This window comes from Halichoerus grypus, chromosome 9, assembly GCF_964656455.1.
Source record: "Halichoerus grypus chromosome 9, mHalGry1.hap1.1, whole genome shotgun sequence".
Classification (NCBI taxonomy): domain Eukaryota; kingdom Metazoa; phylum Chordata; class Mammalia; order Carnivora; family Phocidae; genus Halichoerus; species Halichoerus grypus.
In genome coordinates, this window is record NC_135720.1 from 143,067,497 (window position 1) to 143,081,379 (window position 13,883).

The 13,883-nt window shown below is 50.1% G+C and overlaps 3 protein-coding genes and 1 non-coding gene across 4 annotated transcripts; 2 read left to right on the forward strand and 2 right to left on the reverse strand.

Annotated features, from left to right (window-relative positions):
• Nucleotides 1–2,857: 2,857 nt before the first annotated feature.
• On the reverse strand, nucleotides 2,858–2,929 carry TRNAQ-UUG (transfer RNA glutamine (anticodon UUG)). The gene has a single exon. It is a non-coding gene; the product is annotated as a tRNA-Gln (tRNA).
• Nucleotides 2,930–3,313: 384 nt separating this feature from the next.
• Nucleotides 3,314–9,068, reverse strand: LOC118554183 (histone H2B type 1-C/E/F/G/I). The gene has a single exon (XM_078055838.1). It carries the CDS (start codon nucleotides 9,023–9,025, stop codon nucleotides 8,645–8,647), a length of 381 nt encoding a protein of 126 aa, XP_077911964.1. The 5' UTR covers nucleotides 9,026–9,068; the 3' UTR covers nucleotides 3,314–8,644.
• A 175-nt stretch (nucleotides 9,069–9,243) lies between these two features.
• Nucleotides 9,244–10,852, forward strand: LOC118554176 (histone H2A type 1-E). Its single transcript, XM_078055831.1, has one exon. The coding sequence runs from the start codon at nucleotides 9,259–9,261 to the stop codon at nucleotides 9,745–9,747; it is 489 nt and encodes a 162-aa protein (XP_077911957.1). The 5' UTR covers nucleotides 9,244–9,258; the 3' UTR covers nucleotides 9,748–10,852.
• A 541-nt stretch (nucleotides 10,853–11,393) lies between these two features.
• On the forward strand, nucleotides 11,394–12,185 carry H3C10 (H3 clustered histone 10). Its single transcript, XM_036121560.2, has one exon. It carries the CDS (start codon nucleotides 11,603–11,605, stop codon nucleotides 12,011–12,013), a length of 411 nt encoding a protein of 136 aa, XP_035977453.1. The 5' UTR covers nucleotides 11,394–11,602; the 3' UTR covers nucleotides 12,014–12,185.
• The last annotated feature ends 1,698 nt before the right edge of the window (nucleotides 12,186–13,883 follow it).

A 13,883-nucleotide genomic window follows, 5' to 3' on the forward strand; every position in this document is an offset into this window, starting at 1 on the left:
TACCTGTGGGGGGGGACTGGGGACCAGGAGGGAGGAGGGTCGCTGGGGCACCTGTGTGGGGGGGGGACTGGGGACCAGGAGGGAGGAGGGTCGCTGGGGCACCTGTGTGTGGGGGGGACTGGGGACCAGGAGGGAGGAGGGTCGCTGGGGTACCTGTGGGGGGGGACTGGGGACCAGGAGGGAGGAGGGTCGCTGGGGCACCTGTCGGGGGGGGACTGGGGACCAGGAGGGAGGAGGGTCGCTGGGGTACCTGTGTGGGGGGGACTGGGGACGAGGCGGGAGGAGGGTCGCTGGGGTACCTGTCGGGGGGGGACTGGGGACCAGGAGGGAGGAGGGTCGCTGGGGTACCTGTGTGGGGGGGACTGGGGACGAGGCGGGAGGAGGGTCGCTGGGGCACCTGTCGGGGGGGGGGACTGGGGACGAGGCGGGAGGAGGGTCGCTGGGGCACCTGTCGGGGGGGGGACTGGGGACGAGGCGGGAGGAGGGTCTCCGCGGCCCTGGGGCACCTCGGGTCGCGGTGGGGGCCCCTCAGGAGCGCTCCCGCACCAGCCCCGCGCCCTCGCGTCCTCCTCCCGGACGGAAAGCGGGCGCAGGGGAGGCCCCGCACCGACGCGGAGGCTCTGCGCCACCTGCCGCGCGTTGCCGGCACTCGGGTGCGCGCCCCTGTCGAGCCCAGGCGGCCTGGAGAACGCGCGCGCGTGTGTGGAGGGGGCGCGTCCTGCACAAAGCGGACGCCGTCCTGACCGCGCGCCGGGCGGAGCCACCCGGGGGCCTCCCGCCCGCTCGGGGCGCGACTGCACTCGGCGGAGGAGCGAGGGCCGCGGCCACTTGGTCGGCGGCGCGGGTGCCCCGGGTGCGCTCCCGGGATCCGGAGCCTGTGGATCCGGGCCGCCTGCTGGCGATGCAATTCCCGGCCTGCGCGGGGGGCTGCTCCCGGGGTCTCGGGGCGTCGCGGAGCCGCGCTGCCGGCCGGCGCGCCCTCTGGTGGACACGGGCGGTAAGGCGCCGCGCCGCGAAACCGCCCCCGACGCCCCAAACAGGCGCAGCTCAGCCCCACGGCACGCAGCTCTCCCTGTAAATACCGGGCTTCTCGGGGATTCCCTTGCAAAGGGAGTTTTGCAGGGTGGCTCTCACTGGGCAACTGGGTCTTTTCTGGAAAGCTGGGCTGGGAACTGTCCTCAAGCTAGAACAGGTGGAGGATGGTCAAGGTCGGTTCGTTGTTTGCACAGAGGCGGTAGGAGATCCTCGGGAGAGAGGGTAAGAATCCTCCACAGGTGAGTCCAAACTGTCAAAACCTGGCAGGGATAAGGAAAAGTCCTCACAAAGGAAATACTTTCAAGCCTGCGCTGTGAAACCCGCAGATTTCTCATTCCTTGACAAAACTAGTCAGAGATGAATACACTAGTTTGATCCCATTTTCCAATGCCAAAGGGAAAAACAGGTCCAATGGCCCTGGCCCTGCGGGGTCCAGAAGGCGCCCCTGACTTGAGCAGCCCTGGCTCTCCGTTTGGCAGACAGGAGGTCCGTGCTGCTCCTGGGCCGCCCCCTGCGGGCCTCTTCCCGCCCTCAGCTGACGGGGGTGGGAGCCAAGGTGGGGCATGAGTAGGAGCCCACGAAGTGCGCGGCTCAGAAGACAGTGTCTCCCTCCTGAGCCCGCAGAAAGGAAATAGGGGCACCTTCAGCCCCAAACCGTGCTTCCTGGGCAGCACTCACACATCTTCAATTTAATCACAAACGTGCCATTAGTGCTTTCCAGAGGCTGGGCCCCTGACAGGCGCTGGGCTCCTTACAACCAACAGGTGATCAAAACTAGGCGCATGCAGACCTCAGGATGACTGGGCAGGTGTGCAGCGAAAGGAGCCTTTCTTCCCTGAGGTGAATTATCACCCCAAAACACGCAGAATACAGTGGTCCAATCCCCCCACCCCTCCTGCCTTTAGCTACTGAGTGGCCTCATTAAGACGAGTCATGGTTGCGGCCTCCGACTCTTGGTTTCGGACCAGATCATGATCTCCCTACCCGGGGACTGAGGCCCTGGTCTGGGCTCCGGGCTCACCAGGGAGTCTGCTTCCCCCCTGCCCCTCCACTGTGCCCCTCCCTCCCCGCTTGCCCACTCTCTTTCTTAAATAAATACATAAGTAAATCTTAAAAAAAAAAAAGTCATGGTTGAAATTCACCTCCAAGGAGACTTGTGCTCCAGTCTTGGGCAAAGCCTGTTCTTAGCGCAGGTGTAGACGTGGGGTCCTCGAAGGAAAAGGAGTCCGAAGAAATCTGGGGAAGCAGAGCGGAACGTTTTGGAACCAAGCGTGGACAGGAGCTCCTCTGGGTTCTGGGATGATGAAACCGGAGTCGGCGAAGGGCTCTGCCCTGGGCAAGTGTTGACGAGCTCCTGCCCCGAGCCAGGGGCTGTGGGACGGAGAACGGACAGGTGACAGGCCCCAGGACCGATCCCCCCAGCCGGAGCGCGCGCTGTCTTGCGCAGCAGGGAGGGCCTATTAAACAAGCGGCTGCGCACGTATGAGAGCCGCTCCTCGGCCCGGGTTCCCGTCCCGTTCGGGCCTTACAGTAGCACCGTGGCCCTCCTTCCAAGGCCCAAGTCCTCGGTTGTGCGCACAGATTCCGCTCTGGGAGGCAAGCAGGGCCGACGGGGGAGCCCCCGCCCCGCTAACTGGACCCGCCGCCGCTTCTCCCTGCGCCGCTCTCTGCCCCGGTCTCGCTGCCCCACGTGGGCTCAGACTCCCTGATACTCGGGCTCGTCCTGGCTGCCGTATTGGCTGGATTACAGGCGGAAATGTTAGTTTTAAGAGAGGAGATAGCAGGAGGAAAAATGAAAAAAATCTGCAAAGAAGGTTCGCGAAGGTCCCACCGAGATTTGAACTCGGATCGCTGGATTCAAAGTCCAGAGTGCTAACCATTACACCATGGGGCCGGCGGGGGCCGCTGCCGCGCAGGTAACTCTTGTGATGAATGTGCAGCACGGAGGCCGGACTCCCAGCCGCCAATATTAAGATTGCTTCCCCCCCCTTTCCGATCACACTGCCCCGCGCCTTGCGGGGGTGTCTTGAAAACGTGAGTGTGGCGGTGGTCTCCATGCGCGGGGCCCAAATGGCTCGTACGGGTCAGGACCAGAGAGGCTGGAAGTCCTGAGAGTCGCCGCACAGGCCCAGACACAGAACCATCCTTAGGATCGCACAGCTTTTGCAAACGGACCTGTGGGTTTCATCTGGTTTTCAGGGCCTTTTCTAACAGCGACATTCCTGCTCCCGCCTTTGTCCCCTTCCATCCACCCCGAATTATCACACATACAACTAGGGCAGGGTAGGGCCTTGTTAGGGCTTTGACTTTTATTCTGAGGGGGGAGGTGACAGCTTCTGGCTGCGTGTCCTGGCAGATTCACCTTCGGACTGTAGGAGTCTGACCGCCGTGAGGCCACCATCCTGGGAAGAAGCCCGGCCGCACGGTAGCTCCGGCTGGCAGTCCCGGGGGACGCGCGGTGGCAACGGACAGACCCGCGGGTGCAGAAGCCTGCAGAGGATTCCAGCCCTCAGCGCCTCTACCACGAACCACCCACCTCAGGAAAACTCCCGTCGGAGGCTCCGGACATCCCCGAGCGCGTCCTGACCAGAGTCCGGGAATATAGCAAGAGGTTGGCTTTATGACACCAAATTTTGGGCTGGCTTACTATGCAGTAACAGTAACAGTAACAAAAACAAAAACAAAAACAACCAAAACCCCAAAAACCCCACAAAACCCTCTAGAAACGGCAGTTGTCCCTATCTACTCCCTCAGTACTGCCCAGGAGGACTGTCCTCAATTTTTTTTTGTCACCGTAAGTAATATGTTAATGAACATCAGTGTTCATGTCTTCTTATGGGCCTGTTTAAGATCTTGTTATATACTTCCAAAAATGATGATTGTTTACAGAATTGTTAGCCTTGGGATCTGCAAAAGTCGGATGAAATGGGAAGAGTTAAAAATATGAAGTAGCTGACTAAGGATAAGGAAATCCCCAAAGACATCCTCTAAGCACCACGTATTGTTATTCTATTAAGCAGTAAAAAGCCATCCGTTGGGACATCAGTCCCTCAGTGTCATTCCAGACTGTCTTGATGCTGGGGGTATGTATGGCTGGGAACAAGATTCCTCTTAGAATTCACCTCTTTAGGGAGAGTTTTACAAGAATGTTACTCGCTTTCCTAGATCTAGATCCTAGCGGAGGTGGGGCCGTCTTCTCTTATTTTGCAGAGCTTATCTTCAACTATGTAAAAACCTTCAGGGTTTTGAGGCTCAATGCAGGAATTAAGTTGGACTCAGAGAAAGAGGCAGACATGTGAAGCTCAAAACTTCTCACCCCATTACTCCCTTTTCTACAACCACACCAGCCTCTCTTGCTGTTTCCAGAACATGCTAAGCAGGGAGCTGACTGGGGTACTTTGCCCTTGTTCTTCCCCCTAGAGTAGCTTCCCCCCATGGTGACTCCTTCAGCACTCCATGCCAGTGAATCCCCAACGAGGCCCTGTCTGCATACCCTCCTTCCAGCTGTGACTCCCAGCTCCCTATCCACTTCCTTGCTTTATCTTATACAAACTACTTCATCAAGGAGCTGACATATTATAGATTTTATTAATTTATTTCCTATTGTCTGGCTCCCTCTTCCCCTCGATGTGCCACAAGAACAGGAACTCTCACAGGCTTTTTTCACTGTGTCTCCTCAATGCTAGACTAGCACCTGCCGTATAATAGATGGTCCTATTTTATGATTAAATACATTAATTTTTTGTACACACAGAGGTAAAGTTACTGGCTCTCCAATGATTTGCCTGACTTATAACTGGAATTTGCAACAATGTGCATATTCTTCTTCTTCCCTTAATGCGTGATGCTTAATTATGTTCCTGTTACACACATAGTCCCAAGCTCTGTGTATTCAGACCTTTATGACAGTTTCTATCTTGTCAACATGTTCTATGTTCTGAGACAGACTGAAGAGTAAGTTCATAGAGAAAAATGAGAGGTTAAAGGAAACCATTTTAGAAAAAAAGCTTGCATGAAAGAAGATGGGGAATGTTTTTATACTAAACAGAAAAAGAAAAACCAAAGAAGTCCCTTCTGACTGACAATAAGCCAGTAAGTACATACGAAAGAAGGACCTCCTGGATGGTAGAAGACAAAGCCCAAAGGATGCCAATTCTCTTGTAAGAAAGAAAATCCTCTTCAACCTCTTTTCTATTTCTTCATGTAAAATATAAATTCAAGGCCGCTCTGTGGGGCCCTGTCTGCGTACCATGTTGCCTGGCCAATATGGAGTTCTGGGTCAGTGTTCAAAGCTGCCACCCCATTATTCTCAGTTAATAAAAACCCTGGAGTGTCACTTGATTTGTAAGGAGTCTCCTGGGACTTTCAAACGCTAGACATTGTTGCACAGATCTTAGTCCTGGATCGGAGCAGTGTGCCATTCTGGTCTCCTGGCTTATTTGATCATATGCTACAAAGGTAACAATGTTGCATATGAAGTCTTTCCTTTCAACTGGTAATAAATACTTTTAAGATTCCTCTACTAGTTCCAAAATAGACCAGTGCTGCTTTCTTTTTCTCCTTCATGCTCATGGAGCAAAGAAATCCTATGAATGCTGGATTGATTTAATAAATAATTTGAGAGTCTGCTTCACTTAAATAACCATACACTCTCATACTGGCATCTAGAATTTGGCATATTTCAGAATCTTACTTGATAAACTCTTCACAATTCCTACCTAGTTGTTTTATCCTGAGGTCCTGTCATCATTTTAAGGAGCCTGCGCCTAGTACAGAATGAAGCCCTGGGTTTAACATTCCGTCAGACTCATTGCTCAGTCCCTTGGGCTGCTCTCTTCTGCCTACCCTTGTAGACTCTAGCCCCACCAACTACTACTGATTCTTGGAATGTGATACCCATTTTCTTACTTCATCTGCCTAGAAGAGTTGTGTATCACCCCCACCCCTACTGGGAACATTATCTATCCTGTGCTCCTGAGGCTTTCCACACACGTCTTTACTGAGGCATTTATTTATTAATATTATTTTATCAATATTTGAGCAGGGGGATTCCCAGATTTATTCATTCATTCATTCATTCAGTGGCAATGCATCCATGATTTAAAATTCAAAGAACATAAAAGGGTTACAATTGAAAAGATCCTCCCTTCATCCATGGCAGCTTACCTAGTATCCCTCTAGAGATATTTCACAATCGTATAAACATACATGTAGAAAGTTCTACTGCACACTACCCTGTACTTTTTGCACTTGCCAATAGATCTTGGAAATCATCACATATCAATACCTGGAAAAGGCTGATAATATACAGTGGTTACAAATATGGCGTCTGAAGCTAGATTTTTAAAAAAATTATGTTTTCACTACTCATTAGCTGTGCAACCTCAGGCAATTTACTCAACCTCTCTGAATCCCCATTTTATAATCTATAAAACAGGCATAGTAGTAATTTAACTCATAAGGTTGTTATAAAGATTAAATAATTGGATGTATGTAAGGAATCTTTTAGGACATTATCTGGCAATAAATTTAGGACATTATCTGGTAAGCAATAATTACTAGGTACTGTTATTATGAAGAAGAGCATTCTCAATTGTTTTTACCATCAGATAGAATAATGCATTGTAATTCATTCCCTTGTTTTTGATCACTCAGATTGCTCCTAGTCATTTGTACTACAAACTGGGCTGTTGCAAAACCCTGTAATATGCCACTTTGTACATTTTCAAGAATGGTGCAATTCCAGAGGTGGTGTTTGTGGGTGTAAAAATATATGCATTGTTTTGAGAGAGATTGCCAAATTTTCCTCCATGAAAGTTTTACCTATTTTCAGGGCCACCAGTGATGAATGAGAATTAAGATCACGGAGTCTTGTTCAGGAATTTCCATTCCTAACCCAACATACAATGAGCAGCCTATAGTGAACAGTAAATGCTAAATAAAATGTTAGTTAATTGGATGGAAGAATGGTTTAGGAAATACAGTTGGGTTTGGGGGGGCAGCAAGAAAAGCATTTTAAAATCCACTTTGGCATCTTCTTTGCTAGTAAAGTCAATGAAGATTATTGGAAGGCAAGGTAGAAATAGTTAACTTTGATCACTTTGAGTTGGTCTACTATTACAGAGATTCATTTTAGAACCTGGAAAGAGTAATAAATATTACTGCAGTTTTGTTAATACCTTATTGCAACAGGGTGGCAGAAGATAATAAATAGAATTTTGGGCAGACTGTAACTGACTTACTGGCTTTCCTGTAGCAAAATGCTTTCCTATTTAATAACGTGTCTTCACATTTATTATGTCATGTGATTCTGATACATATGAATAGAAGGGCAAAAACACGAACATTGAGACAATAAAAGCTGCAAGCTCCCTTTACATTTATCAAAATAATCTTCAAGTTATTCCCATTTTAGAGAAAATATAGAGATCCATGCCTTATGTAATTTGCTGCAAGACACAGAGCCAAGAAGTGGCCTTGTTGTGCTAAGAACTTAGCCCTGCTCTGGGAACATAGTTAATGCCCAATAAATTTGAATAAATGAGTAGTTACCATGAAAGAATGACTGGTAGAAGCAAAGGCCTGTTTTCAGTCTTCATTTGCACTTGCCATTCTCACAAATGTGGGGATTATGAAACAGGCAGATCCTACTACAAGCACGGACTCAAAATTTGGAAGCTTAAATTCTATTCACTCCATTTTTTGCTGTGTGAACTTGGGAAAGTTACTTGTTTTGCCTTATTTGAGAGACAGACATGACTGTACCTACTTCAGAGCTGTTCTAAGTTCGCACACCCCGGGCCCTGGAACAAGCCATACCGGACCCCGCGTTTGCTAGCAGGATGTGCGTCCCACAGCTCGGCACTCAGCGGCTCAGCACACCCATGCTCAGCAAGCGGCGGAGCTGAAGCCGGAAGCCCATCTTTCCATCCCTATTCCAAGGAGCTGAAGAACTTCACGGTACCTTGTGCTCGCGTTTGCAGCTTGGCAAGTAGCTAGCGGAGACCCGCATTCGCTAACTTCTTTTTCTTGCCTCAAATATTCACACCTGAGTCCACAGCAGCCGTTTTCCCCTGCGAAGGCACCGCAAACACTGCCTCACCTTCACCCAAGACGGCCTCAGAGACTCGGAAGCTTCGGGACCTCCCTCCCTCCATTTTTGGAACCAGGAAGGAGGCAGAACCAGCACGGAGAGGCTTTCCCGCCCGCGCAGCTCTCGTTTTCGGTTTACCTGAAGGGTTCTTAGACGTGGCCTCGCCCCTTCCCTCGGGAGTGCGCCGACTTTTACTTCTGGCCTTAGGGTTCCCGTCTATAATGTCATCAGGTCCAGCTGTGGCAAAGGTAGGAGGGACTGGGACTGGGAGGTGCCAAGCGCCACCGTAACGTGCCGCGCGCCGACCTGCGAGCACCGCCAAGCCCCGCCTCCGGCCCCACTTACCGGAGACCCGCTCGAGGTGTCCCTGGAGATCGTGATTCGGGACGCCGACACTTACACGGAATACCAGGCGTTTTTCGATACGTAAAGCGCAACGGCTCCTTCCTGGTAAAACTTAAGTGGCTCTGAAAAGAGCCTTTGGGGTTGGGATCACAAGACGCTTACTTGGCAAGTTCACTTGGAGCTGGTGTACTTGGTGACGGCCTTGGTGCCCTCGGACACGGCGTGCTTGGCCAGCTCCCCGGGCAGCAGCAGGCGCACGGCCGTCTGGATCTCCCGCGACGTGATGGTCGAGCGCTTGTTGTAATGCGCCAGGCGGGACGCCTCGCCCGCGATGCGCTCGAAGATGTCGTTGACGAACGAGTTCATGATGCCCATGGCCTTGGACGAGATGCCCGTGTCGGGGTGCACCTGCTTCAGCACCTTGTACACGTACACCGAGTAGCTCTCCTTGCGGCTGCGCTTGCGCTTCTTGCCGTCCTTCTTCTGCGCCTTGGTCACCGCCTTCTTGGAGCCCTTCTTCGGGGCCGGGGCCGACTTGGCGGGCTCGGGCATGGCGGGGACAACAGCGAACGTGCTCGCGAAACACGGGAGGAAGGAACAGCACGAGCAGAACGCAACTTGTCCGTCTTATATAGAAGCCCTTATGCAAATAAGGCGTAAAGTACAGTCCCGCGTCTGATTGGTGACCGTTCAGCCCGCCGTCAGAAGTTAGTTCTGCCCAATCGGAGCGCAAGGATCCCAAAGCTGCCTTCCCATTGGGCGACATAAAGCCACAGCCTTAGCCAATGCGCGACCTTCCTTTTGGCGCTCGACAGGGTTATAAAAAGTGCTGGGCCGGCGCTGTGGCTGCGGCAGCTGCTCGCGGGGGGTTTGGGGCCGTGATGTCCGGACGCGGCAAGCAAGGCGGCAAGGCCCGCGCCAAGGCCAAGACGCGCTCGTCGCGGGCCGGCCTGCAGTTCCCGGTGGGCCGCGTGCACCGCCTGCTCCGCAAGGGCAACTACGCCGAGCGGGTGGGCGCCGGCGCGCCCGTGTACCTGGCGGCCGTGCTGGAGTACCTGACGGCCGAGATCCTGGAGCTGGCGGGCAACGCGGCGCGCGACAACAAGAAGACGCGCATCATCCCGCGCCACCTGCAGCTGGCCATCCGCAACGACGAGGAGCTCAACAAGCTGCTGGGCCGCGTCACCATCGCGCAGGGCGGCGTCCTGCCCAACATCCAGGCCGTGCTGCTGCCCAAGAAGACCGAGAGCCACCACAAGGCCAAGGGCAAGTAGAATCGTGGTTCAATTGGACACACAACTCTCCCAAACCAAAGGCTCTTTTAAGAGCCACCTACGACTTCCTGTGAAGAACTGAACACATTTGAAAAACCTTCACTCTACCGCAGTTTACATCAACCTCACAACTTGGGTTAAGGGAGGACAATTTGATCAAAGTTAGCTTTTGCAAAGCCTGAAATTTTTAAAATCCTATGCTTTCATGGGAATATTCTAAAGACTGGTTCGCATTCATCAGCATTTGATAAATACATTATGGAGGGTCTCCTTCACGTAATTACGGACGTTCCTAACCTCCCATTTTAAGCCTCAAAGGTGTAAATTCTGGCGATGGATTTGAGGCAAACGCAGCAGTTTCAAAACCTTGTTTCTTGGTTCTTGGTAATTAAAGACATTCTGAAGATAAAGGGATCAACCCAGACCTCCATACCAATCCAAAACTTTTCAGAGCCTTTAGAATTCTGAGACACACCTAATGTGACCTATGTTTTCACATTGCTAAATTGAGGAAATAATTTTTAATCAGCTTCTTTATTTGAAAAGTTAGCAGGTAGCTGATTAATTTTTTTAAATGCCCTTTTAAAATTGTGACTTAAAGGTCTTGATTCACGAATGAAATTAGATTCTATAATTGCCTGCTTTGGTAACTTCTAGCTCAGTAGGCATCCAGATGCATCATGCCATGCAGTGAACCTACCCTATGGTTTTGCCAGTTGCTAACTAGCACTACTGGATGTAGATGCAAAGGGGTGGCTTAGTTTATCCCCATATAGCTTACTGGTGGGGGGGTGGGGGATTAGATTCTTTAAGACAAATTATGGGGCGCCTGGGTGGCTCAGTCGTTAAGCATCTGCCTTCGGCTCAGGTCTTGATCCCAGGGTCCTGGAATCGAGCCTCGAATCGGGCTCCCTGCTCCGCGGGAAGCCTGCTTCTCCCTCTCCCACTCCCCCTGCTTGTGTTCCCTTTCCCTCTGTCTCTCTCTCTGTCAAATAAATAAAATCTTTAAAAAAAAAAAAAGACAAAGGAATTATGAGTAATCATGTTAAATTACAGACATACAATGCTTCATGCCCATCGCAGAGCCAGCCTGTCCACCCCCAAATTGAACAAGACAATAGATTTGTTATAATTTTGAATTTCCAGGATAGCAGAAAAATAAAGCATGCTGTAATGGGATTGTCTTATATTCTCTGAAAATGAAAAGAAGTTCATGTAAGGATGTGTTTCTTTGTGAAATTCCTTGCCTTGGATTGCTCACATGCAAATTATATTTTTCTAGCTGAAAAATAAAAACAAATCTTAAATTTTAAGTATTCAAAGAATAAGAAATTGAGAGGAGAGGGTATAGAGTTGACCTGTCCTGTGTGGTAAGCACTAGCCAATTGTGCCGGTAATCACTGGGCATGTGGCTAGTCTGACTTAAGTGCAGAATCTATAAAATACACTATTCCGCCGTGTTCGTACAAAGTAAAAAGGAATGTAAAATATCTAACAATTGCTGACTATATGTCGAAATGAATATTTTGGATATATTGGGTTAAACAAAATATTATTTAAAATAATTTTTCCTGGTTTTACCTTGTTCTAATGTGGATCCTAGAAGAATTACTATTTCTTATGTAGCTTGCATTTATTTCTACTGGAAATCGCCAGTAGAAAGCGGACAGAAAACATATATATGAAGGTCACCGGCAAGTCATAGCAGGGCGTTCGGTACAGAAAAAGCTCGAGTCCTTAACCAATCCGGTTCCCGGTTGTGTAGACTGGTCCCCTTTTGTCCAATCAGCTCCTGGCTCTCACTATAAATACTCTGACCCGTTTTCACTTCTTACTGGCATTGGGCGTTCAAGCCATGGCCCGCACGAAGCAGACGGCCCGCAAGTCGACCGGCGGCAAGGCCCCGCGCAAGCAGCTGGCCACCAAGGCGGCCCGCAAGAGCGCGCCGGCCACCGGCGGCGTCAAGAAGCCGCACCGCTACCGGCCCGGCACGGTGGCCCTGCGCGAGATCCGGCGCTACCAGAAGTCCACCGAGCTGCTGATCCGCAAGCTGCCGTTCCAGCGGCTGGTGCGCGAGATCGCGCAGGACTTCAAGACCGACCTGCGCTTCCAGAGCTCGGCCGTCATGGCCCTGCAGGAGGCGTGCGAGGCCTACCTGGTGGGGCTCTTCGAGGACACCAACCTGTGCGCCATCCACGCCAAGCGCGTCACCATCATGCCCAAGGACATCCAGCTGGCGCGCCGCATCCGCGGGGAGAGGGCCTGAGCCACACGGTCCGCCCGCTCCTTCACAAAGGCTCTTTTCAGAGCCACCACATGCACGCTGAAAAGGCCTGTTTCCCTGTAATCTGTAGTGCAGTTTCATCTGCCAGATAGACCACATTTCCGGGCATTTTACAATTTTGTTCTTAAAAGTATCTACTAAAGTTCCTTATAAGTGCATTTTCCTCTGTCTTGACGGGTTTGTGCTCTGGTTTATACTTCCCCTACCTTACTTGTTCGGCTCTGGTGTGCATCTCACTAAGATCGGTACACAGCTTCGTTTAAGCATACGGGAAGACTACTTGCAAACTGCATCGTTTCCTTTTCTACTTTGTGAAGCAGATGGAAAGAAATTTCTAAGTTGCATGGTACTTTAGAAATTATGTAGTAAGATCACAACTGCTAACTGTTCAGTCATCGACCATGATCCTGCTATTTGCCTTTCTGTAAGTGACTTCATCTTAAGTAGAACCTGTGATCTCCACAGCTGGAATTTAGGATGGTGCCAATATTTTACCAGTTAGAAATGTCCTAATACCTTCCAGGAAAAGAAAGTATTCTGTGTCCTGTCAGTAATCTGCCTTCCTCTGGAAGGAAATGATGTGAGCCCTCCCTCACGACTCACTTTCCCCAACACACTTGAGGCCGTGGTGATCCAATCTAAGGCCAAATTCTAACCAGATTGGTATTCTTGAGTGTTAAGCAGTGCCTTCCTTTCATATGGGCTGGGAAACAAAGCACCCACAGAAGTCCCTGTCCCCACTGATCAATACTGTTGCTGGCTGGGCAGAGTCCCCTCTCCTGGAGATAAAGCAGTAAATTGAATTCTCTAAATTAGTCTTTTGGTTCTGATTATATGAAGGTTTATTCAGGAGCAGCAAGTGGTTCAAGTTAAATGTGGACATTTTTAGTTCTGTGGACACGGATACTCCATGCTTCTCAAAACACTCCATGTGCTAAACTGGTCATCTTGTGGCCTTCTCCCTAAGCTCTTTCTGGGCTTCCAAGCTTCTCTCATCACCCTGTACTGGAACTTGAGTTTTGCTATAAGAATGACACACAAAAACAAACACTCAGTGACACCAGATCATTTTGGCTCGAGCTAATGTGTGGATGGTGGGGCCATCTACTAAGAAGGCCACTGGAGTAGTGATGGTGTTGACCAATCGGATATGCATTTAGAGTTTCCTGGAGATCCACAAGAATGAACATGCACATCTGAGCTCAGGAGTTAAGTCTGGGATGGAAGATTTAGGAGTCATTAGTATATAAGTAGTATTTTAAACCAAGGGAGTGGCCTGCAGATCCCCTCTGGCTCCATCCTGTCCGCTTTATTGCCAGTATTAAACTTCATGCCATTTGCCTGAACATATCACAAGCCATGAGTCTGATGCTCATTCTCTGCGGAGATCCCCAGACTTTCCTCTAATTCCCAATTTCCTTTAACCTTTAGATCAGATGTTCCTTCTCACAGATCTTACTCCTCTATGCCCTCCTAATATCCTGTACTTACGTCTCTTGCTATATTGTGTTTTAATTATTTGCTTTTGTGTGATTTTTCCCATTAGATTGAGTTTCTTTTGGATAGGCAGTGTTTTATTGGTGTGTCCTTAATGCACTTATTCACTGAATAATAAAAAATTATAGAAAGTATAAGTACATTAAGATTCAATAAAAGAGGAAACAGAAGAAATAGTCTTTGTGTCTCTGTTTCTTGAGATGGCAAAACTAGTAAGTGGAATAAATATTCCAATCCTTTCTGAGGCCTAGAATAAAAGGATTTGCTTTGCCTATATAGAAACATGGACAACACACCAGGATCTTTGACCTCACTATTCTCAAAACAGCCTTTGGCTTCTCAGAAGTGTTCCTAT